The sequence below is a fragment of the Hippichthys cyanospilos genome, chromosome 5, assembly GCF_059441005.1.
Source record: "Hippichthys cyanospilos isolate Australia breed blue-spotted pipefish chromosome 5, RoL_Hcya_1.0, whole genome shotgun sequence".
NCBI lineage: Eukaryota > Metazoa > Chordata > Actinopteri > Syngnathiformes > Syngnathidae > Hippichthys > Hippichthys cyanospilos.
Genome location: NC_142373.1, coordinates 12,837,679 through 12,863,436, shown reverse-complemented (window position 1 = coordinate 12,863,436; position 25,758 = coordinate 12,837,679). Strand labels below are relative to the sequence as shown.

At 38.9% G+C, this 25,758-nt stretch overlaps 1 protein-coding gene across 1 annotated transcript in view; it reads right to left on the bottom strand.

Annotated features, from left to right (window-relative positions):
* LOC148423597 (low-density lipoprotein receptor-related protein 1B-like) overlaps positions 1-19,275 on the bottom strand; it is a 247,169-nt gene extending 227,894 nt beyond the window's left edge. Inside the window, exons 1-3 of the mRNA XM_088415013.1 lie at positions 19,143-19,275; positions 18,991-19,045; positions 18,690-18,892 (exon numbers count right to left, since the gene is read on the bottom strand). Of these exons, the coding sequence (XP_088271139.1) occupies positions 18,690-18,892; positions 18,991-19,045; positions 19,143-19,275 (391 nt within the window). The remainder of the gene's footprint in view (positions 1-18,689; positions 18,893-18,990; positions 19,046-19,142) is intronic.
* Between the last annotated feature and the right edge of the window lie 6,483 nt (positions 19,276-25,758).

The window sequence follows — 25,758 nt, the reverse complement described above, 5'->3', positions numbered from 1 at the left end:
CTAGCTGTCGCTTTCTGTTAGCGTAAAAACAGGATTGCCGCAGACAACATTTGATCGTTTTCAACCAAACCTAGTAAAACTACTTGCTGTTATGTTCTTATTCTTTCAAATCTTCACCGGCTCACAATGTGTGGCACCACCTATTGGCTGAAAGTGGAATTAGACTCAATATAAACATGTGTTAAACTGTAAAACTGTAACACTGTAAATGTCAGTCTGTCAGTCCATCGTTCTCTTTTATCATGTTTCCGTCTTCACTTGGTTAGTACCAGAGGCGGATATTTTCCAAGTTTTCGCTGGACCAAAAAGAATTTTAATTCTATGACGTCATTACTGTATGTTTTTGTATGTTTTTCATACATTTCATATCTCAAGGAACTCCTGTGTGAGCTTACTCGACGGCCGTGGCTTCGTTACATCTCATTTCTGTGATTTGCTCCAAATATTTTTAACTTTTAAAAGAGCCTGTCAACTGCATAACACATTAAATGCGATACTAAAACATGATAAATAAATAAATATAAAATTATACTTTGTGAGATGGTTCTATTCTTAACCCTGTGGGAAGAGACTCAGGTTTGACTTTTTTCACCACTTTGTTTTCACCCGCTGTTATTTGTCACCTACTTCAGGGATGAAAATATGAATTACAGAGATTACGCTGGCAGGAAAGCTGTACTTCAACAGAAACGGGAGAAGAAAAAAAAACAGACAATATCAAATGTCGAACATCTGAACGGGTGTGCAATTGCATCTCTAGGATTCTTTACAGCAAAATTAAAAGCGTGTTTTGGAGAATGCTGCATTTTTTCCTTCTGTATAGCAACAAAGAATCCCTGCGAATGTCTTAAATACGTGGAAAATAGCAATAAAAAATACAGAAGATAAAGACTAACAAAATGATTAAATTGTGGAGAAGCTAGTCGAAGAGAGAACAATTTCTGTCATCGGCATGACAACACCTGCCAGAATACGCAATTAGAGCGCTTACATTTTGGTCATTATAGTGGTACTCGGGGCATTCATTTGAAAAATGCTGACTGCTCTTGGTTTGGCGCACCACTTGGTGCCCTTTAAAGTTGGTTCCACTCAGAATTGTTGGAAGCCGATCAGAAGTAAATGCTGATCTCATAGAGTGCTATGCATCAATTAGAAAGGCCTTGAATGCTTTGACCGAGTATGTGTGTCAAGCTAGTCATTTTAAGCTAATCTCCCCCCAAAAATGCATTTTTTGCTTCATTCATATATTTAAACCAAATAAATAAAAGTGAGTGTCTGTCATGAATTCCATTCACGTGTTTTGAGGGACATTTTTTCGAAACTTTACGAAAATTCTACATACATTCCCACAGGTACCTTAAATGGTGGCTGGTGTAACCTTAGTTTGAAATTAATTTCTCAATTCGGAACAACCACGTAGCCATTTCTAAGGGGGTGTTGTGCACTTGTACAAACAAGTTGTTTCAGTTTTTTTTTTAACTTACATATGGATGCACAGATATTGGTATTAGGTCAAATATCAGGCCTTATTTCTAGCTATCAGTACTAACATTGGTAGCCAATACCAATATTGCTCGCTCTCTTGTCAGGATTTAAACATGATTCATTAGGAATTCAAAATGATTGATTGGGAAATGAATAGAAAATTGCCCTTATTTTCATGATTGTTTTGGTAAAATGCTTCTTTGGGATACGAAGGTCATTTGTTATTGTTTTAGTAGAACATTTTCAATATCAAACTTACTAGTGGTTTCGTTACTTGGTGTGGTATCGGTGACTACTCAAGAGTTAGGCATTTATTTCATGACACGAGATGTCATGCAACCAACTGATATTATCTTCGTGATGAACCTGTTGCCTGCGATCCACCCACTGAGCACCCCTGTTGTATTAGAAAAGTTGCAATACGAGAGTGTAAAACTCCTCCAAGAGAGCAGCTGATGCTAGTCTCAAACTTCCACAGCAAATACAGATACCTTGAAATTTGGCCAGGCGTTGCCCAGATACCGATATTTGGTATTCGTACTCCCATCTCGAGACTAATGTTTTCTGAAGAATTTTGTTGATGGACGCCCATTTTTCTGGGTCCCCTAACAATGTACGCACATGTCTAGTTAAGTGTAGAAGAAGCACTAGCGCTAAAGGGTTGCCGGGTCCGTATTGGAACCGGACGGCTAATCTCCGGTGGCAACCTAGAGTCGACATGTGGCATGAGGGCCGGTGGCTAAAGTTACAACGAGTGTCCTATGCCTAATTGGGACGGGGCCTTATTTCAGGAAGCGCTATTATTTGAGGAAGTATGTTTGGAATTGAAAGCCGTTCGCTATGTTCCTGTGACTGCAAGTGAATGCGTTCTGTGTAGCACCACACTATTTACCATTGTGCGTGACCTTTACTTGCTCATTGATTGGCCTCCTCCTACAGTGTGAGGTTTCATTTGCACTTAATTAGTCTCATACGCTACACTTCAAAGTCATTAGTGCACATTTACTCGCGGACGCCTCCTCCTCGCATGCATTGGAGGAGTTTTCTGGTCATTTTCAGTTGGTTTGTTTTACTCGACAATAAATGTGCAAATTAGATCATGTGGAGGCATCACTGAAACATGTTGTTTAGTTTCCTGACGTGGTGTTTACTTGGAGGAGTGGAGACTAAATTGGCTCAAGGTGAGACGCTTTTTGTTTGTCACCTAGGATGGACTGAGAATTATCAACGTGTTTGCTGAGAAATGATGTCAATTGAATTTTAATACTTTAGAGTTAGTTTAGATAAAACGGTATGTTTGGGCTGTCATGTGTGCCACTAATGATGCCCCCCACCCCCATTTGTTTCTTCTTAGTCTTGCTGGAGCCTTTCAGCTTCAACCCTGCAGCTCTAAGCCACAAATGAAATTGCAAATCCAAGATGAGATTATTTTCAGATGATAAAACCTAAAGTGCTTTATTTGAACAACAAAAAAATCACATTGAGACGCGCCCCTAAGCTAAAGATGTTCACATTCAATTGCACAAGCCAACAATGCCTAGTTACAAAAAACAAAGAATTTATTACTGTATGTCAAAACGCTGCTCAATTTACCAATTTCTGGTAATGCAGCGATTACGAAAAAGAAAACATTAGCTTGACCATATTCAGCATTATCTACTAGCTCAATAACAAAAAGCTAGAACGAGTTCTTGTATAATTTGAGTACGACAAATAAAAATGATTGAGTAAGTTTTTCCTTCCTAAAATACTATTTAATTTTGTGTACACTGCCAGTGTGCTCTTTTAGCCAGGAGAAATTGCTACTGTGGTTTTGACACCATTTTGTTTCATGAACCAAATGGAGAGATATTTGCCTAAAATGTAACTAACGTTTCTGGAATAAAATAGTCTGCTGCTACCCATCATTAAACTGTGTAATGGCCTCTTTACAGACGTCAATGCTACGTTGTCAAGTTCAGTTGCTAATTATGCTGATTAAAAAGACTTTAAAAAAATCATAATTACTTTGACATTTTATTATACGATACCAGTTGCCAGTGATTGGGCGGGCTCCAATGTTAGTGACTAACAGAAGAGCTAGCAGCGTTAGGAGCTAACTACCGCTAACTCAACTGCTCCCATATAGCTTTTGGTTGAATTATCAAAAATAGTTTAAAAAATTATTTAATGACATGGATCACTTTTGAACAAATTTACTGACTGAAATGTGTCTTTTAGCTATATATATATGTATATATGTATATATATATATATATATATATATATATATATATATATATATATATATATATATATATACATATATGCTATTGACGTGGTTTTGACGTGAATTTGTTTAACAAAATAGGGCCAATTTTGTTTGAATACTCAGTATTTCTAGAAAGTAAAATAGTATGCTGCTACTTTAACTATTAAAAAGGAAATGTTTAAGAATGAAAATGCTGATTCTTTTATTTTTTTCTCAAAAACAAAAATATTACATCGCTGCAGACTGAATTAATCGACGATCATTGAGCCCTTGACTATTTCCCGATGAAGCGGCTTGGGAGTCAGCCGGAAAAAAGAACATCAATTGCAAAAATCAAAACAAAACAAACCCAAAAAAATCCACTGTGTTGTTTATATTAAGGGGCGCTCTGAGAAGAAAGCATAATCTACCCTGTAGTAGATGCGAGCCAAAAATAATCAAACAACTTGTGTTCCATGTCAATTCTGCTGCAAAACGAATCGTGTTAAGTCACCTCATGCCTCCTAATTGCTTTCACTCTAGTGTCTCATTATAACTCATCAGCCACGCCCCTTTCTCTGGGTGTCAAGCCAATGAGGGCAGTGACTGCCCTTCTCCTTCGCTCCCGTCTTTGTTATTTGAATAATTGCCGCAGAGTCGCACTCGTTATCTTGACTACTCCTCGCCTCATTTGTTCCGCGGTGTTATACTTCCCGGGGTGCCTTTTCAGACTCATTGATATCGGGCGACGTGGGAGGTATTATCAATCAATCGGCTTTCTTGTATACATTCAAAATAAAGTTTATGATGGGAAAAAAACGTTTTATACACTGGTGGTGCTTGGTGGTTAATTAGGGTGCATTTTAAACAAGGCTGATCCTCCAACCTGACATGTTTTTTTTTTTTTTCCTGTTTTTTCGCATGTTTGGTGTTAAAAATCACTGCTTTCACCTCAAGTGCAAATCACGGGAAGAGATGTGAGAGGCAGTTTGGTAAACATGGCATTTGCTTTGAATTTTCAGTTGAAATCTGAGCAAGTGGGGAATAGAATAAAGGAGGAATGTTTTCAAATGAAAGGCATGTATGCAAATGTAAATTAAGTTCTTGAAAATATGAGGCGGTAATATCCCAGATTTTTTTCTGACAAGCTGGACAGCAAAACTTCATTTTGTTTATATTGACTTTTAGTCATTACCATTATTTAACCATACACACTCATTCTGATTTCAGGGATCGTGTTTTTTCTTCTGCAATATTTCTTTGTCAACAGTAATTTTCTGATTAAGATTCTGAAAATGTAAAACATTGGTGCCTTGCGAATAAGTGAATTCATTCAGTGACCCAAAAAGCTAACACCTCAAGTGATATGTTCTCATTTAAATAAATTAATATATTTCTGCCTCCTACTTTTTTTCCAGTGTTTTTTTTTATTAAGGAAAAAGCACTTTATAATGTTGTAGTTTATAAACATGTAGTTCAAAATCAAAATGTTTGTGCATGATTATTCATTCAAAGTAGCTTTATCTGGCGTGTACGTTTTGTCCACTAAGAGGCTAAGTAATGCCGCCAACTGAAGAAGAGTTTCGCTTTACTACTGTAAGTGAATCAATCTTCTGTTATAATATTAGCTGTTTTGCAGGGGATAAACACTATATACCTGTGAGTATATTGCCTATCTACTTGTTTTGCTGCACCCTAAGTGTTCAAATATCCATTTCGTCAAGAGTTATAACCCTGATACATGGATGCAATTTGTTTACCCAGGCGTAGTTAAGTTTTTCATTGATGAACCCTCTAATAATTATTATTAGTAGTATTTTTTTCCCCCGAGAAAGCACCTTGCTCTCGTAAGATTTTTGTAATTTTCACAAAATTGTTCTTAAGATGTTTGGAAAGAGTCCAAATGTCTCTCTGACAATTTTAAATTACATATTGTGCCATACAATATATTAATAAATTGCTTCATATTTCAATTTGTTTTCTGTTAATTTGAAAAGGAGACTTAAAAAGCATTAAATTAGATTTGCGGATACCTGCAGAAACCCTGTTAATTTCAAATATGCCTTGAAGTCCCTTCACATATCCGCAGCGGCTCATTTGAGCATGACGGGTTTTGTTTGTAATCCCAATTATTCTCAATACTTAAGACAGTTGGAAATTATGCTAATTCTAAGTATAAAACAAGACAAATATTAGCTTGTGTAACACCCTCTGTTTAATTTCAGGCTTTTCAGACATAAAATCGCATGAGTACTTAAAATCTGTAAGGGAATAAAGTCACACAATGTTTTGCAAAGGAGTCACTATCACACGTTTTAGCAATGCGTTGCTTCATGTTTCAATTCATTTGCTCCTAATTTGAAAATGTACCAGTTCTTTCATGGCATTAAAAAGCATATTCGCTGTTAATACCTCACATCACCCCTGAAGTGCCTTCCTACGCACTTTTACCCCTTCTGAGAACTACTGTGTTAGTCCATCTATGGCATATCTCCTTATGCATTCGCTTTAAGCTCGCAGACTTGTTGTTGAATGCACAATGTGTTATTCTAATTCTTATCGATTGAGTTTTGACGGCAAACATTAACTGTCAGAACAGTGTAAGTTCCAAGTACGAGTCCTGAATTTGCATCAAAAGTAGATCCTTGCTGTTTTGCGCTCAGAAGCAACCTAATCTTATCAGCGCCGACGTTGCGGCATATACCTGAGACAGCCGACACATTTGAGGCCCGTGCGCTTAATCCCTCTCATCTCTACAGGGAACGGCGAGGTCCGCGGCGTGTGACTTGCGTGCATTCACAAGCAGCCGGCAAGAAATCATCCGACCCAGTGAACGTGGCCACGCAAGGCGGCGGGATTGCTCTAATCTTATCAAAGGTGTCGACAAACAAACACGGCTCAACTTTGATTGGTGCGCTTAATGAGTCTCCCAATCCAATCGTGCGTAAGAACAAAAGATGATGAACCGCTCAGGAGCATGTCAGGGAATCATCCTCAATCAGACCCACGCCAGCTGCCGCGTACGTTATCAAATGGCAACACAAAGTAACGACGCAGATTCAATGGCGGCCGCCCATAAGGGAATTGCAGACTTGCAGGTAAAGGTAAGGCAGCGTTTTTCTTTTCTTTTCAATCTTCCAATTCACCATGTGTTCCATGAAAGCGCTTTCAATTATTCATCTTTCAATCTCACAAATATTTTAGAGCTAAAAGGCTTTTAAAGCGCAAAATCAGGCCTAGTCATGCACCGGGAAGCACGGACCGTGTGGATATTGGTAGTGTGTCCAAATGCAATGCACTGGACAGTAAACAAGGTGCACAGTTGTTGATGTTTGCACTTGGAAGTGTGAATGATGCCAGCACTCTGCCTTGTTTTATCACCCATCTAAGTGGGCTGGATTACAATTAGCTCTGGCGGGAGGCGAAGTGGCTACACACACACACACACTCACACTGGAGACTTTTATTTTAGAGGACCTGTGTGTGCGTGATTGCAAACATTACTATGTTCATTTAGTGTGAAAAACAGATTTTGACTGTGTGTGTCAAATGTTAATACAAGAGAGTGTTTTAAGTATATTTAGTCCCTTTTTGAATGTTGTTCATACATCTTGTTATTAGATGCGGAATTAGGGCTGCAGCTATCATCAAATATTTTGATACAAAACGTAATGTTCTTTCAAATAATAACTATACTGTTGCTCAATAAATAACGATAATGAGTCCAGAAGACATAGAAACACATTCCCTCTTATTTTTGTTCTATTTTACCCAATTTAAACTGCATGGCAGGAGACTATTTCACTCTGCAGAAACATTACTGAAAGTTTCGATGAATGATCATTTATGATATGAAATATAGTCAAAGCCACAGTGGTTGTTTTCTGCTGGCAAAAAATACATTTGACTTCACCTACTTCATTAAAAAGTGATCAGGAGGAACAGCAACTGTGTTTGTTGAGTTGTTTATGTCTATTTAACTTTGTAATTTGATTCATCTCATGGGGCAGTTAAGTGTTGCAGATAAAACATTTGAGTAAGCCTGCTTTGTTCAAAAGTGACAGAGGAAAAGTATCTGTTAGTTGAGTCAGTTACGTCCATTAAAATGCCTTTGAAAATTAATCCATAATTGAGCGCTGCTACTGCTGTTAGCATCTAGTGCTGTTCGCCGCTGCTAAGACTGCTAGCGGCTAACAATTAGAGTCGCTGCTCAACACTGGCAACAGGCACTATATAATACAATGTCAGTGTAAGTTTAAGTCTTTTAAGCATTCTTCGTTAGCATAACTAGCAATCGAGCAGATTTTAGGTCAATGTGTGTTGTTGACGTCAATTATGAGTCAAGTCAGGTGTTATGACATGCTGTCTGGATCTACTTCGGAATGAACATGCTAGTAAAAGTACAATTTTTTTCCACCTACCAATAAATTAGCATTTTTATTTTTGGATGATCAACATTTTTAACATCAATTTACGGTGCATAACAGTACTGTTTATTCAGATTAAAGCTCTAGAAACTGAGATTGTACACAAATATATGCATTTCCAAACAGTGACAGCAAAACCGCAGTAGTAATCCTTGCTAGTTGAAATAGCACGTTTGAGTAAGCCTGTTTTTGTTCAAAGGTGATCCATGTCAGTTGAGTCATTTACGACTATTAAACTGCCTTTGAAAAGTAATCTGCCGGCACTCACGAGGGCAGTTGACTGCTGCTAGTTGCAAGCGGCGCTAGCCAATAAAGTTAGAGCCGCTGCACTGTTTTATACAAGGTCAGCGTAATTTGGTCAGCATTTATAATTAGCATCATTAGCAACAGAACTTGTCAACAGTGTTTTGGACATCAGAAATGTACAAAGTCTCTCGTTACACGCAGGCAGAATCTATTTTAAAATAAAATTGTTCCAAAGCATTGATGTCCATTTTGAGGAGTACGGTTCATTTTGAAGGTTGCTGTCATTCGTAGCGCGAACATTTGTTGCCGCAGTTAGCCAATAAATTAACTTTGTGCCCGAGGCAAAAAAAAAAAAACAGCCTCAAGCCCCTGGAAATGCACGTTTTTGTTTGAAGATCACGACTTATTTGTTTTCTTTTAGAATTCGAAGCAGTAAAAAGTCTCAAGAAATTAATGACTTCAGTTTGCAATTGTAACACGTGCGGTTATTTCTTTAGGAGGAACCCGGCTCAGCATCATCAACTGGCTTGAGGTTTGTCTGCTGAATGAATCTCCTTGGGGGATGGATGAATCCTTCCCTGTGTGTGGGCCAAGTCTGCGAGATGGAGCCCTGTGAGAGTGCGGCCTGTGCCAGGTGGCAGCTGGGAGCGTCATTCGCTCCTGTCGTCAATTCTACTCTGGGACGCCACATTTTCACTCCTGAGCCGTCCTTATTATGTCACAGGTTGCGCGTATGATTAGCTTCTGCTGGTTGACCACTACAAGGGAGTCCAACCAGTGGACAAAAAGTAGATTATTTCAAAAATCTTTTAATCTGCTGATTAGTTGATGAAAAAAACGGATGAAAAAATAAATTCTCCTCTATTTTTCCCCGATTTTTTTCAAATTAAGCAATTGCTTTGATTTTGATACAAAGTCATGGAGAATTACAGAAAAGGGTGAATATCAACCGATGAGAGGTTGATATTTTGAGGATTTTGACTTATTTAAAAGTAAGTTTCAAAACGATTAATACATTATTAAAAATGCTTTTCAATCAATGTTTTCTTAAAAAAATTCATCATTACAGTTTCAGACTGATTTAAATGAGTTATTGAAATTAGTCAGTGCTCTGGAATTGTTTGATATCACTTTCGGTATCAGTATGACAATTATATGTCGATTGTATACAATTCTTGAGTCGTCCTCGATACCATTACAAGTACTGATACCACTAGTATTTTTTTATATACAAAAAAAAAACAATTCCCCAAAACAATCACTCTTTCCTTGCCAGCGATAAGAATGATTATTTTTAATCTTATTTCGCACTGTAGTAATTAAATATGATGATTTAATGGAAGCATTGCTTTTGATAGCTACAAAAGATGTGATGAGAGGGTTTCCTTTTCCGATAATTCTTGGCGCTGAAAGCGTTGAAACTGGAAGAATTGATGTTGGTTTTATATTCTCTTAATTTCGAGTAAAATATCACAAGCAGGTGGCTGGTACTGACGTTCAGAGTACGGATATGTTGAAAAAATGCTGCTGTCAGAACCGATATCGATACCTGGTATAGGTGCTCAGCCATTCTTAATTTTATTAGATGGTTCTATGTAACTATCTGATTTTGCATATGTTTTAATTGAGTAAATTGAGCGCAACGCTATTTATTCTTATTTTTCGTGAAACGTGCATCCTTGCTGCATTTCTAAAAAACCCATCCACCATATCATTTACTGGCCAATGACAACAAAACATTTTTTTCCAGAGTCACCGTCAATTGTGACGCTTGAGTGCAGCACAACAGCTTCTTGCAAATCATGTAGGTCAGCTGGGAGGATGTCAACTATACAGATAATCAATCACACGAATATTTCTTTTACTTTGCAAGGAGAGACAAGTGGCATCAGGAATGAAATAAAAATACAATGGTTAATAATAAAAACAAACCATTCTCCAGGCTCTTCCTATATGTGGATACATTTAGAACCTAGGCGGATACATTAAAAAAAAATCTGATGGATATGGAACCTTCCGTGCTATGTTAGCTGCATGACATGTTGCAGGCGAATAAATATGCAGCGGTGTTTTTCAATTGACGTGTTCTGACACTGTGAGAGCATGGTGAGAACACAGAATAATGCGGGGGCTTGTCCTGCGGGTGTTGCCCTTCACCCTTTAAAGCTCCCTGACGGACAGGCATTTAAAACCACGCACATTTTTCACTCTTTCACACCACTTTTCATGTTTGTTTCATTCAGACTTCACTTTTCAAAGACGGCCTCATAGCGAGGGCCATCAATGTAGCGCCTGTCAAAAAACTACAAAAGCGTGCAGACGCCGATGTGGAGTGAACAATTTTAGTGAGAAAACTCATTCCAACGCACGTGTAGGCTAAATGCTAAACAAATAGCATTTTTCCCCATAATGCCAATAAGGTATTATTTTGGACGGACGACTAATTAATGCTCATTGAGTTATTGGTGAAACAGACTTATTGACATAGTGTTGAATGAAAAATTAAAGATTTTTAAACCTCGGCTTTTAATTTGGAAGACAATGATTAACATTTCTGTCTTTTTTTGGATGTTACCGCCAACATGTCCGTCTATTTATAAAAAAACAAAATCCTATTTTTGATTGAAATTCAAATCCGTTTTTGTAGACCGTCTGATTTACCGATTAATCAACTAAATAATCGACAGATTAACACTGGAAATTATTGCCAAGAATCCTACGAAGAGCGACATCAACCTCTGTTTTGATCATTAATCTGGAAAATATATATATTTTAAATCTCAGAATACTTAATATTGGCTGACAGGTTCTCCTTTTGAAAAATGGAAAACATTCAAAGAGTTAATCCATTCATAAAGGCTTAGTTTGAATAGAATTAAATATTTTCGAATGTGCTATCAAATCTGCTCAAAAGTATGTTTGAATAGGTTGATCAATCAAACACGTTTACTTGACAGTCCAACTCCATGATTTGTTAAAAAAAAAAAATACATTAATGGCCAACAAGAATAAACGATGTGTTCCTGAAAATAAATGATCGCATAGGTTACACTTTTTCGCAAGGAGCCAGCATAATAATTTGAACTTTTGCAGCAGAGCTGATTGGTGCAAGACGGCTGCTTTTATTGGTTCATCTGTGTTTAAGCAGCTGGCGCTGAGCTTGCGCCCAGGTTTTCCCCTTTCCCTCAACCGCATGACGTCAGCCTTCCTTTTCATTTTATGATGCATTGCAGCATATCCATCACCCAATAATGACCTCAATTTCACCCAACTCATTCCATTTTACCACTGCCCCTATGAGACCTATCCTCATTAGAATATCTGGCAAAAAAGCAGTTGCACTTTCCCCCATTAATAATTTATATACTCCCATTTTTTATTTTCATTTCAAGCCACTCTCTCAGTATATGACCAAGACGCTCTCTCCGAATGAACTCCGCTAATGTCGAGCTTCTCAGCGGGAAACTTATTGATTCATTAATCATATTTTCAATTAAATATATCACTTGGGAAAAAATCTAATATAAGCCCCCTGCCGATCGCAGCGGGTCCACTGAGGACATCAACACGCGGGGTTATTAGATTAGAAAATGTAAGCCCCCCTCTTTCGATTGCTAATCAATGTGTTGCTCGGCGGCCAATGGCGAGCCAATTCATTGCTGATTCGATTGTAGCCCATTAAATCCGTGAGGCCATAATCGAGTCTTTCACGGCTGCGAAAGTTTGCGTTCATCAAGTGGAATCCGGTCATTTATTGGCACTTGTGAACTTGCCAGCAGAGGGCAGCATGGAGTATCTTTGCATTTGAGATCAGCACAGATTTTGAGTTGAAGACAAAGATATGGGGGCGGATTCTTGGATTATTGCTTCAATTGTGATTATATTTTAACACAACTGGTGCTGTGTAGGACCAAAATCAGACTCACTTTGTTGATTTTCTAAAAAATATATTTATACTATTAATCAATCCACAGATGCGGGTGCTATTTTTTTAACAAGTTTGAGACCAATCCAAAGTATTAAAAATGGCTATCACTAAATAGCAGGGGTGTCAAATTAATTTTTATCGTAGGCCACATTGTAGGTATAGTTTCGACTGTGAAGCCAAATAAATTTTAAGTGTGTGAGTTTTGAAATGAGAAAATATTTTCAAAAGAGAGATTGGGAACTAAAAATGCATTTTTTTAAAAATTAAAGACAATTTGCAAATTTGTTTCAGCCAGAAATTTGAAGTCAGATCAGCATTTCGCGGGCCACATTAAATGATTAGGTGGGCTCAATCTGGCCCCCGGGCCTTGCGTTTGACACCAGTGCTATGCAGTGATCAAACCTAATACTTTTGGGATCTCAGGAAAAGTGATGTTGGAGACAAAGACTAACACAGACCTAAACACAACTATACAACAGTCTAACTATAACCATATGTACTGTAATTTAAAAAAAAAAAAAACGTATTGCTAAACTCCCCTATCCCACTGAGGGGGAAACATTTTCGCAAATTGAATCGAATTCGTATTTGTCTCTTCACCAGGTGAAAATGCAAATCCAGCGCATTCAAGTGGCGTCACTTCGCAGGTAACGGTGACATGCATCATGGGAATTGTAGTTTACGTTCAACGCGGTCTTTTGAGGACATTTGGAATTTTTGGGCTGTCGGTGAATGAGTGCGATCAAAGTCCAGTGACCGGGCTGGGCCCTCGCGCTACCTGAGGCCATACATCACCTCTGCCCTGAGATTGATGACAGCAATACTTAGCTGACATCATCGAACGCACCTGTCAGCTGCCGTAACGTCTCCGAAACCCGCCATCGTAAACGCTGACGTGGCCGTTACCTCGGACGACCTCGGAAAAAAACAGTGGCGGCCACTAAAATGTCGAACGCGTTTCTCGGGTAAAACGCTCCAAACGCTGAGGTTTGCCTCAAGTGCTTCATCTGCTCATTTTCCATGTTAGCGGGCGTCGGAACTTTTCTGACGACGCGTCTGCTTTTTCAGCCAAGTGAAGCAACAGTTCAAGAACACCTGAGGCGACGCCAGCGCCAATAACCATCGCCAACGGACACTTTTCCCATTTGGACCACTGAACGAATCATGATGCTGACTCATGTTTTTATCCCACACCATCTTTCCTTTCACGTCAACATCTCCTCTTTACGTTTTCTATTGACTCCACACCAACATGAATCCACATGTGGTTTCTCCGCCCACTGGGCGAAGAAAGTAACAGTGTGGCGCTGGCCCCTTCCGCCCCAAGGAACGCCAAGAGCAAAAGTAGACTGCGCTCTCGCAGGATGTGGAGTGAAACGCGAACCCCAAAGGAAGCTTTGGCACGTTGGTTTTGTCCTAATGTCTCTCGGAGAAATATGTAAAAGGGATGAAAAAAGGAGAGGGCCAACCTTTAAAGGTCAACAAAACACAGGAGCGCGCCTGTGAAAGCAACACCCCCAGTTTAACATTCATCTCGGCCAAGGTTGAAGTTCTCGATTTTGCCTGCGCAGAGGCACTTTTTGGCATTACCGCATAAAAAACAAAATCTAATTCTTTGTGTGATATTTTGTCCTTTGATCTTTACATCAAAGGCATTTCAGCATTGAAAGAAGACATTAGGGAGCTGAAATTTCACCCAGATAATGACAACATATCAAAGTTCAAAATGCCATGATCACTTAGTTATCACACCACTAGGATTGTGCCATCACTTGGCTAAAATACCGTGAGAATGACGTGGAAGAAAATGACCCAAAAATGGTCAAGATACTACACAAGTTTTAAACAATCCCCTTGTCAAAATTAGCAAATATTCACATCTCAGTTCATCATTAACAGTGTTGGGCAATTTCCTTCAAAACTGTAATGCATCATTTATTACTTATTACTGTCATTTCAAAGTAATTAGTTACATTACAATATTACTATTGGATTACTTTTATAATAGTCTCATACACATAACTGGTAATATGGAATTGCCATTCTAAATGTAGCTCATTATGCTCATCGGGATATCTTCTACGTATGACATACTCTGCCGCGAATCTCCTAACCTCCTGATGTGGAAGTGGCATCCCTGCGCGAGGGAATGACCATTTTGCCTCTCAATCTTTCGCATGGTTTCTTTTTGCTAACTTCACGCTACTATTGCACCGCTCTACTGTAAATGGTCTCTCAAATTACTGGTGCTATTTGGCAAAGTGGACTGCTCTTTAGATCCTGTGCACAAAGTGCACCTAACTATTATATAAAACAGAAAAGTAATGGGCATATGTCTATCTTGCCGCTCTGCTGTAAATGGTTTGTCAAATTACTGGTGTTATTTGGCAATTTGGACAGCTCTTTACTATTATTCGTTCCTATTATATTCTGGTCTTAATATCTGAAAAACAGAAAATAATGGGCATATGTCCATCTTGTGCATGTATTATCCATATTCAACCTGCTGTTTGCTGCTGCTGCATTCATGGTACTAAACTAAGACTTTTCCCTTACGATCTTGCGGTGTTTTTGGTATATTTTTGGGAAAAAACATCTCTTTCAGGTTAAAAATGCATTGTAATGGAATACGTTCTTTTTTGTGTGTGTGTGTATGTAATGCATTACACTACTGTGTCACAGCAAATGGTAATGCATGATAGTGATTGCATTGCTTTTTAATACAATACCCCCAAAACTGATCAGGAATAGTAAAAAAGACCAACAAAAACGACTTAAAGACATACTTTCATTTTGTGGTTAAATTTTAAATGGTAATGTGCTTTGTTTGCCTCTGCTTTCGAAGGTCATTAGCTGTTGTTTTTAGGTGTTGTGTTTTTGCTTTGAGTTGCCTTTTGTATGAATGCGCTATATCAGTGGTGCAACGAGCGCGGCTGGGGGCGCATAGATACACTTCAGGGGGTATGTGTGTTTTCTGCAGATGGCGGCAAATCTAATGGAATGCCTTTTAATGCTGGGACGGGAAACAGTTCTTTTCAAATTAAGAACAAATTATTTGGAACGAGCGACAAAGTAATTTGTTAAATTGCATTACAGTGACTCCTTTACAGAAAGGTACATGCCTCTATTTTGTTAAGTGATAAACGGATGAGCGTTGTCTTTAGTGATTATTTTTTCCGGCAGATGAGACAGAAGTAAAGCAAATGATGTACTGAGAGGAAAAGTACATTTTTCTTTACAAGAGTAAATCTGCTGGAAATTGAGTTAGTTGTTTTTTGTATATTTTTTGTACAGATTGTCACTAGCTATGCAATTTTCTGAAAAAAAAAACTGCAATGTGTTAATCCAATGGTTTTAAAACCTTTAAAAGACGTTATGACATTTCCATGAGTACTAATTCAAACGCGACGTTCCCTTTTTGGCTTGCATCTCAAACTTTGTCATTCAAGTTGCTGTTACCGTTGGTGCCACTTGAGACATCCTCCTTATGATGTTCCGATACGCCAGAGTGACGCGTGAGCCGAAGCGCTGGGACGCAGCGGCCATTTTGCAATCGCAAAACAGCAGACGTCGAGACAAATGATGTAGTTTGTGAAAAACGTACACATTTGTGAAAGTCGTCCTCAAGCATGGCTCAAATGTAATAATCCAGGGTGCACTGAAAAGAATTAATTCTACTGCTTCAATACATCCTAGATGTAACCTAATTTCCTGTAATAAATGACTATTGTGCACGGATTTTCTTTACTGCGTGTCATATTGTAATGTCATCGTTCCATCTGCGGAGACAAGATTCTGCTAATGCAGAAAAAAGACCAAAGTCAAGGATTCTATGTCTGTAAAGCCAATTATAACAAGCGGTTTAATCTAAGGCGGCAGGAATGGAAAATGATTGAATCCGTCACGATTTATCGGCCGCACGACAACGTGCACTTATATGGACCTCCGTGATATTATCTACCCAAATGAGCTGCGGCGAAAAAAAAGCCTTCCCGGCATCGGCGCACGTGTCCTCCACTACTATTGGATCAACTGGAACAGAGTATGCATTTCAAACAACCTTGAGATGCATCTTTTCTATTTTCTTAAATGCCGGATGGTTTCCGGAGCGAATTTCATTCACAAGGCAAACAATTCCATCAACGAGCTCTGGAAATCGCACGGACGGCGAGCTCGCCACTTGGCATTCAACATGACGACGCCGCTACCACAAAGCAAATTAATATCAAACTAATTAGGCTGACAAGACGCTTTGGTGTTGCGAGCCGTTATCATTACGGTCCATTTAGACAGCGCTCACAGAACCGGCGTTTATTCTCCATCCGCATGCAGAGGGACGCTTGGTTTGCGGGAGAAGACAAGGACCCCAAAAGAGCTGGCCACGTGATGAAAATCCAGAGCGCTATCTACGTAAAAGTGTTTGCATTTACATATTGCTGTAGCGGCCCAAAGGAGACAAGTGGATGGCATGTAATTCTTCACTTTGATTCTGGCTACACTAATAAATCTCAACACTATACGGGGCTGACAAATAAATATAAGGGAGCTCCAGGAGCGTTTTGTGAAATTTCAGAGAGGCGCTCTTATTTTCCCTTCTCGTGGCGGGGCATCCTCAGGGAGGACAAGGAGCGTCGTCTTTTCATTTCATCCGCAGTAAGCCAGGTAAAGCGTACTTTTATGTTATTTTCTTTTCCCTCATGTGATTGCGGGGAAAATTACACGCACGCACAAAAACTCTTTTTTTTTTTTTTTTTCCACTGTGGATGTAAAGGGAAATTCAGGGCAGACGTAAATACTCTTGACATTGCTCGAAAATAGAAAGTCTGAGAAATGTGACCTCCAGGCTAGAGTGCAAAAAAGGTCATAACATCATTAACTTCGGCACAAAAAGTAATGTTTCCGAAAAGATGGATTTGTTACTCTGTTTGTGCAGACTTTTGGGCTGCACTCTCTCGAAATTAGAGGGATAAGAACTTGTCAGTCTTGGAGTGGTCTAGTTGAGCTGGAAGAATTTGTATTGGCATTTCAACTTCTTTACGACAGAAATTAAAATTCCAAGTAACAAAGTATGTTAAAACATTTGTGAGAGTCAATGCAATTCACATTTTGAAAACTAATAAAACTGCAATTCAAATTCTCTTTCTCTCATATATATATATATATATATATATATATATATATATATATATATATATATATATATATACACATACATACATACATACATATAAATGGCTATGAATGGATTGAATTAGGGGTGTCAAAGTTAAAGCAATATACGGATATGAGTAATCATGAACATTTTGTGTGAATTTTTGCTGTAAACTTGAATTTGGTGCAAAAACATTTTGACTGTTTGTCACCTTCAAAATCTGTTGTGTGTAATACATACATATATATATATATATATATATATATATATATATATATATATATATATAGCGATATAAAGAACGTTTTTCCTGGAAAAAAAAAAACACTTTTAAAGTTTATTCACATATATTCATTGTCCACATGTTCCATAACCCTTTAAGCGCCAAAGTAGCAAAATTTCACCAGGCAACATTTACACAGTATACATATACCACTATACAATATATATATATATATATATATACATATACCACTATACAATATATATATATATATATATATATATATATATATATATATATATATATATATATATATATATATATATATATATATATATAGATATAGGGTTAATATGAGTGATTTGTTTGTTTTCCAACGAGTGCGCCATGGAGCCCCCGAGACCCAACGCAATTTATTCTCATAATGCACACACGTCAATCAAAATCAGGATGCGATGTTTGGTGCTTTACCTGAATGGATTCTTGCTTTTCTTAGTGTCGTTTTTAATGATATAGTTGATAAGCACCAAACTCTGATACTTCTTTTGAACAATAGAAGTTGTAAGATGTAAGACTTTTAAACTTTGCTGCCATTCTCACTGCACTTAATTTTCTGCATTATGCTGATAATTACCCCGAGGAGGTTCTGATCCCCATTCTGCAATCCCACATCAACCGCGTGCTCCCACAGTACAGATTAAGAGCTAAATCTCTGTGAGAGACAAACACAGCCCTGGGGGAGACGTTCACCTGCTGCTGTATGATAGCGCACGCACACACTGGACGTGACCGCCCCCCTCCCCTCCAAATCCATCCCGCAAATACGTCAATAAATGCGCTGCCGTGCTGGACGCCGGCAAGAAAAGAAGTCAACTCTGCTCGTCATCACGCATGCATGGAACAAATGAGGCATGGCTCACAATGCGGCTGAAGGTGCCAAGTTGAGCATCATCATCATCATCCCCCCCTCCCTCCCCATCAGCCCGCCGGTCCCTTACCTTTGCGCTCCTCCGACACCGCTGACGGCTCGGCGCATGGAAATAATCCCGAGAAAAGGGCTAAGAGGGTGAGGAGGAAAAACTCCGACATGTTTTCGGAGAGCGGGCGCATCAGGAGCCACGGCGCGTCTCCCCGGTCCCGGTGCTCGCTCCTGGCCCGGGTCCAGTACCAGTCTTCCCCCCCCTCCCTCTTCTCCGGGCTCCTCCACCGGCAGCGGCACGCGGTTGTCAAGCGCGGTTATTGGGAGTCGTCCAGAGGAAGCGGTGCAACGCGCCCCCCCGCTCCCCGACACATGCACACGGCTCCGTGCGGCCGACGGGGGGGGAGAGCGGATGAGATGAGATGGGATGGGAGGCTGATGGAGACGGAGAAGTGCGGTCGGGCTTGCTGTCTCGCTTTGTCAGTGATTAAATGTCGTCAAGGTGGCGCAGCTCGCGTGAGAATCATCACACTGGTCAGCCCGTGCCGGGTGCCAGTCTGCTTGGACTGGATCAGCCTCACAGGCAATGAATTTAAACTTAGGGAGGAGGCGGGGTGCGAAGGGGAGGGGGATGCTCCCTCACTCTCTCTCAAGCAGAGTTTCATTGCCTCATACGCTCCGCAGCTTTAGCCCACCTACTGTTCGGCTACATGACTTAAAAAAAAAAAAATCAAAAATAAATCAAGTCCTGCTCAATGAATAAACATAAATATCAAATATCATATAGCCATACAATGTCATTTTGGCTTTGAGCGACATAATAAACCCAGCATTTTTTAAACAACGTATGGTGCAAAAATATACTGATTTGGGATCAGTTTTAAAATAAACTTAACATTCATAGCGAGTTCATGATTTTCAAAATTGTAGATTTTTAAAATGATGTAATATCCCAATTATTTAGATTTTTTTACCCAACCAGTTTGAGGCTGCTGTTGTTTGTACTATAGATCTGCAACAATTATCGACAGCTAATCGATGATCAAGACAATTTTTTTTTTTTTTTTTTTTATATATAATGGACTAATCGACACCTATCTTCATTTAAAATTCACTGTAAGCATACATATTTTTTTTACTTCATGCTGGATCAAAACAAAACATTTGAAATGCGTTTTACATACGAAAAACAACATTTTGTCCTTACCGTGACATGACTGAACCAGAAACTTAATTTTAAGGATGAACATTAAGTAATTTTTTGTTAGACTCATCGATTAATCGACAAAATAATCAACCGATTCCTACATGATTGAAATATTCATGGGTTGCAGCTCTAGTAATCAATACTGCAAAAGTATACACAATAAATACACGCATTTAAATGGATATATTGCTTCCCATCTTGTGACGATCTTAGCCAAGTACCTACTAACCAGGTCAAACAATTTTTGGTTGGGAGGTTAATAAAATAAAAGGGGTTTTATTTAGGCCGATTTGTCATATTTTGGAACTTGATTTACTTAGTTGTCTCTCTCAAACTGTTCGGCAATTAAAATTTAAATTAAAAAAATCCCAGAAAGGAATGTATTACATGAGGCACTGTGTGTGTGCAGTCTTCTTGCCTGAAGACTTAGTGTGTTGCCGTCTAGACATTCTTTGAGAAGCTGGTCCCTCTTATTTATTGAGAGAAAAAAAAAAAAAAAAAACTACCACCACCCACAATGAATTCCCTTGCCACCTTTCCATTAGTATGGGCACCATCCTCTCAGCTGTCCACTCATCCCATCTAGGCAACAGTCGGACCTGTGGAGTAATTTCCTATCTGCTTTAATTAGGATTCATCATGGGTAAAGAGGGAGTAGATTCATTAAGATCGCTTTGTTTATGTAATTCATGCTTGAAATATGTAATTTACGACTAAAAGTGCGTGTTTCCTTCGTGCGACCAAATGATAGCTTGCGCACTGTGCTTTCCTACACTACAATTAAACGGGTATGTGCAATACGTGCTGATGGACGACAAGGAAGTAGGAGATCTTTGTTGGGTGAAGATCTTGATGTTTGTGGGAGGAGCTAAGGTTAGGTCAATCTTGGGGCTTGAAAATTACAGTGTTGTGGTTCTCTACTTGCCTTCCATCAAAAAACAATCATGATAGTCTTCTTCAAAAAAATTTGTGCACCTATAAACTGATTAATTGGCAACTAACTGATGAATATTTTTATAGTCAATTAATCATTTGGACATCTAAAAATTCTCATTAAGGTTTAGGGATGTGTTATGGCTAATGCTTGAGTAGTCCTCATATTTCAGTTAATTGAAAAAAAAAAACACTTTCGATTTCAAAGTTCATGAAATGAATGGCATTTTTCTCTTCTACAATAATTTGCCATTTCTAGTTCATGATCGCGAAATTGCTACCAGAGATCGGCTGGTAATTGCCAAGGTCAGGCACGTCGGGGAGAATTGTGGAAGGTTGTGGACCCAAAATACAGGGAAGCCGATAGGCTGGTTGCACTCAGAAAAATAACTACATAATATGAAAATAACAAAAGGTAAACAAAGTCAACGGCTGCATACAAAATAACTAACTAATATTCCAAATACACTTACCACAAAATACTTGAAAAACTGACGAGGAGGAATTCTAAACCTCACAGAACCCAACAACAGAATGACAACAACACAATAAGAACTGAAAGGAAACAGGGAACTAAATACACTCAAAACTAACGAGACAACAAGGAGCACCTGGACAAGACACAGTTGGAACAGGGAGCTGATTGGCCAACACAAGGGAGCAGGTTAACCGAGACAGGTGGACACAATCACACTGACGGGACATTTACAGAAGGGGAACAGAAATAAATGAACATAAAACCAAACAATCCAGAATGTAAACACACAAATCAAAGCCCAACAAAAAACAAAAACTAAGTTAAAAATCCTAAAACTAATCAAAACACTGCAGAACATTACAGTGCTAGTATTGTCTGCTATCATGTGCGACGATAATTGAATACTAGATATCAATACTCATTCATTGCTAGTTTGAATATATTTGCTAGTGCATTTGAATGTACTTAAAAGGCACACTTACTAAATTAATTGACAACTAATCAATACACAAATTAACCGACAATTACTTCTAATACTCAATAGTTCAAAGGCCTAAAATTATAAAATTTCTTTAAATCAATAGCAGTTTCCAAGTCTTAGGATTCATAATTTCGAATTTGTGACCATCAGAATGCTCCATTCTGAGTATCAATACTTAGAAATTAAATACGACCAAATATTGGCACATTACTGATATTTAGTATCAAAGCCAATATCATTTGTGGAAAAAAAAAAAAAATATATATATATATATATATATATATATATATATATATATAAACACCCCCCGCCATCCTATCAAATAACGTCTATAAAGACAAAACTAAAAATAAAATCCATAAAGGTGCTGTCGTCAGGGCAGCACCGTGCATCTTCTGCGGGAATTTGCAGCCTCGTTATACCTCAACGTACTACAGACTACAACGAGACTGAAGTGATTGCTTCTTCCTTTGTTATCGTCATTCTTTTTTCACACCTGACTCGGTGAAAAGTGATGTCAGTGAAAAGAATAGTGTACTAGGATTGGATAAAGTGGACCAGGTGAAAGAACAAAATCTAATGGGGTTGGAGATTATATATATGCAGGGGTGTTTTTTTATGAGTTACATGAGTACCTGGAAGTAGTGTTTGGTACTCACACTTTCATTCATTAAAAAGTCTTCCTCAATGTCATTGCCGCTCCCACATTAAGTATGCACACAGCGACGTCACGTGATTGAAATCTGTGGCCTCAAAAAATTTCATAAGTCAATCAGTTATAGTTTGCGCGGTTCGTATGGGAATCGGTTTGTAATAGTGCAATGAAGTCAGAAGTAATTTCTACATCATTGTAGAGTGATAACACACAAGATCTCATTCACACCCTCGCAAGAATGATATGCAACCCACTCCAAGCCGCTTCAGTAAACAAACAAAAACCCTCACTAAGATGACATGCGTGCCACTTATATGCATATGGAGGAAATGTATTCTGTTATCCTTCAAGCTTTTCCGGTTGAAATGTCACTCACCCGTATATGTTATTTTGCAATATGTGCTTTTAATCTGGAAGGCTGTATTAATTGAGGCTTTTACCGCATTGTTTTCATTAAAAGAAGCTAGCAGACCGAGCCAACGTCCGAGTGCATCCCTGTTCACATTCAGAGGTATAAAGATTAGATTCTATGTTACAAATTCTTCAATTGTTTTAGTTTGTAATGTGTGTGTCTTGTTTTGAAAACTTCGTCCGTTTCCTGTTTTACTTCTGACGAAGATTGTCTCTCGCGTCACCTTTCATCTACCGTCGCTCCAAACACGTCCCAGGTGTCGCCATATTGCCCAAACACGCAAAATGCATGGACTGCAAATCAAATGGGTCGCTTGTTACATCGTTACCAAGCATTAATTATTTTTGGCAGCCACGCAGAGCCACAACAGCTGATGCATTCTTAAAGTCCTTTTGGTGTTTTAAGTACAGGATATGGAATTCTCAGTTTATCTTAGCTCACGGTTAAAGTCACACTGAATTGTAGGAAATGTCCTGGGCACGCCCAAAAAATGCTGTAGCATGCAAGTGTTGAAAAGAATAGTCCAGAAGGCTGAACTTTCTCTCCACAGCAGCGTTAGGAGAAATGAGGAGCCCGAACCAAACGGAGAGTGAGCGAGGTCAGTCTAATAAGCCATTCATGCAATTCGTGTCACTCGTTGGCACCACAGGTCTTGACATACAGGACGCCTGTCACCAGTACACGCTGACACAGAGTCGCACAGCCGAACGGAACCAATCGCCTGACCTTAACATCTTGGTGAATTGCACGCGCTGCGGCTCTTCTTTTCATTTCCTTTGCTACTGCGCTTGTTGACTGATTTGATGTTTTGGCTCCGGGAAACATTTTTCCAAAGACCCGAACGTAATTTTTTTTAGGGCTACTCAATCGAGTTTACGTCTTTGGTGGAGGTTTAGGAAAAGAAAAAAAGACAAAAGGTTGGGAAGATTCTCACTTGTATTCTTATTATTCTGATTTAAAATGACTTTAAAGAAAATTTATCCAACTTTATGAGAAGTCAGAATTCTGAATTTAAAGTGAAAAAGAATAAATCAGAATCCTGACGTTAATCACTTTAAAATGGAAATTATGAATTTTGATGTTATGCTCCCCGACAATAAAGTGAGAATTCTGACTTGAAAGGGACAGTGAGTATGATTGTTAAGAACAAAGAAATTAAATGATTTTAAATGTCAAAAACTTGAAAATGAATGTGTTCTTAATGACCAACAGTATGTTTTAAAAATACCCATGTAGGTTAGGCACTTCTCTGGAGGCGGCCATGTTTGTTATTACTATGGACAACGGTAAATGCAGCACCTGCAGCAACCCCTGCAGTCCTTAATTAAAAACAGTCTAAATCTTACACACTATCCCTTTAAAATCAGACAGACATCTATAGATTAAAATGAGAATTATAACTTTGAAATGAAAATGTTGACTTGGTCCGAAATCTGAAAATAGTGTTTTTTTGGTAAGAAACACATAAAACATTTTTGTTGTTTTAATTGGAAGACTGGAACGGATTAAGCACATTTCCATTTATTTTACTTTCGATAGATCAATTGAGATACAAAACTTGTTCTTGAAATGATACAACATATTAATTCATCGCAAATGTTTCTGGCCCCTCCCCCAATTCTTTCTTGCGAAGCTCAGTGTGCAAAACAGTGCACTACAAGAGTGAATTAGCATGCCCGTGCTATTCTATGAAGCTAGCGGCCAGCGCTGACCCTACCCGACCCTGTCATCTTTGCCGGCTCATTATCAAGCTCATAACGCCGCCGCTGCTGGCTCTGCCATCACCCCAACTGGGTTGGCGCAAGTCAAAAGCCTTTTTGTAAAAACCAGCAACGACAAAAGATCATCTGGCAAATTTGCTCCGTCACGCATTTGACAGATATTAGTGGGAGGAGAAGTGAAAGTAAGGGTCTGAGATTGGTTCCGTCTGGTAGAGAAGGAAGGACGAGCGCAGTCCTCAGGAAAGGTTGAACGCTGATGAGGATCCATGACCCCCCCCCCCCCCCCCCTTCACCCCCTCCCCCACCCACCCACCAGGGGCAGGGCGCTTGTTAATCAAGAAGTGCTATTGCAGCCCATTTGCTGTATGAATCACTGCACTTTTCACACAATGGAAATGACTGGCATTTTTCAAAAATTGCAAAGAAAATTGAAATGTGTTCACTTTCTGTTAGTACCTACGACAGCAGAGACGAGCGCGGCAGCAGCAGACGTCAGGTTGAATGTGGACAATACGAACACAAGATGGACCTACGCCCATTACTCTCAGTTCGTCAGAGAAAGAAGAATAAAAACGAGGCCCGTTATGTGCCGTCCACTTTGCCAAATAGCACCAGTAATTTGACAAACCATTTAGAGCGGCGCCATAGATTCAAGAGTTTTATTGTGACATGCATAGTAATACCACACAATGAAATTCTTATTCTGTTCACTTCGCCAAACAGACTACATTCCTTAATCAAGCAAATAATAAGGTAGGCAACAAAATAGTGCAATAAGGGTAGTAATAATTAACCATTAATAAATGAATGGACTTACATTCTGAGCATATTACGGTGTAGATTGAGTGAAGAAACTGTATACATATCAGGAAGTGCAAAATATGTATTTAGCAGCTTTCCTGCACCGTGCAGGTTGTAAGGTGCATAGCAGCGGGAAGTTAGCGAAAATTTAGAGTGGGGATGAAACAAAGCAGGCAAAATAATCGTTCTTTTTCTCAGTTTGCGCAAATGACGAGCAGGAAGTGGAGGACGTCTGGGATTTAAATGCGAGAAGCTATTTGGCGTGTCAGATGGTGATGATGACTTTTAGGGCTTTGACAAATTCATATTCAGCTATGTCAAAAAAAAAAAAAAAAAAAACATTGAAAGTTCAAATCATTTTATTGTTGTAACATTGGTTTTGGCATTTGCAGCTACACGCACGTACATTGCTTCGCACTTCCGCCCCACCTCCTCCTCATTTGAAATAAGTATATGATTG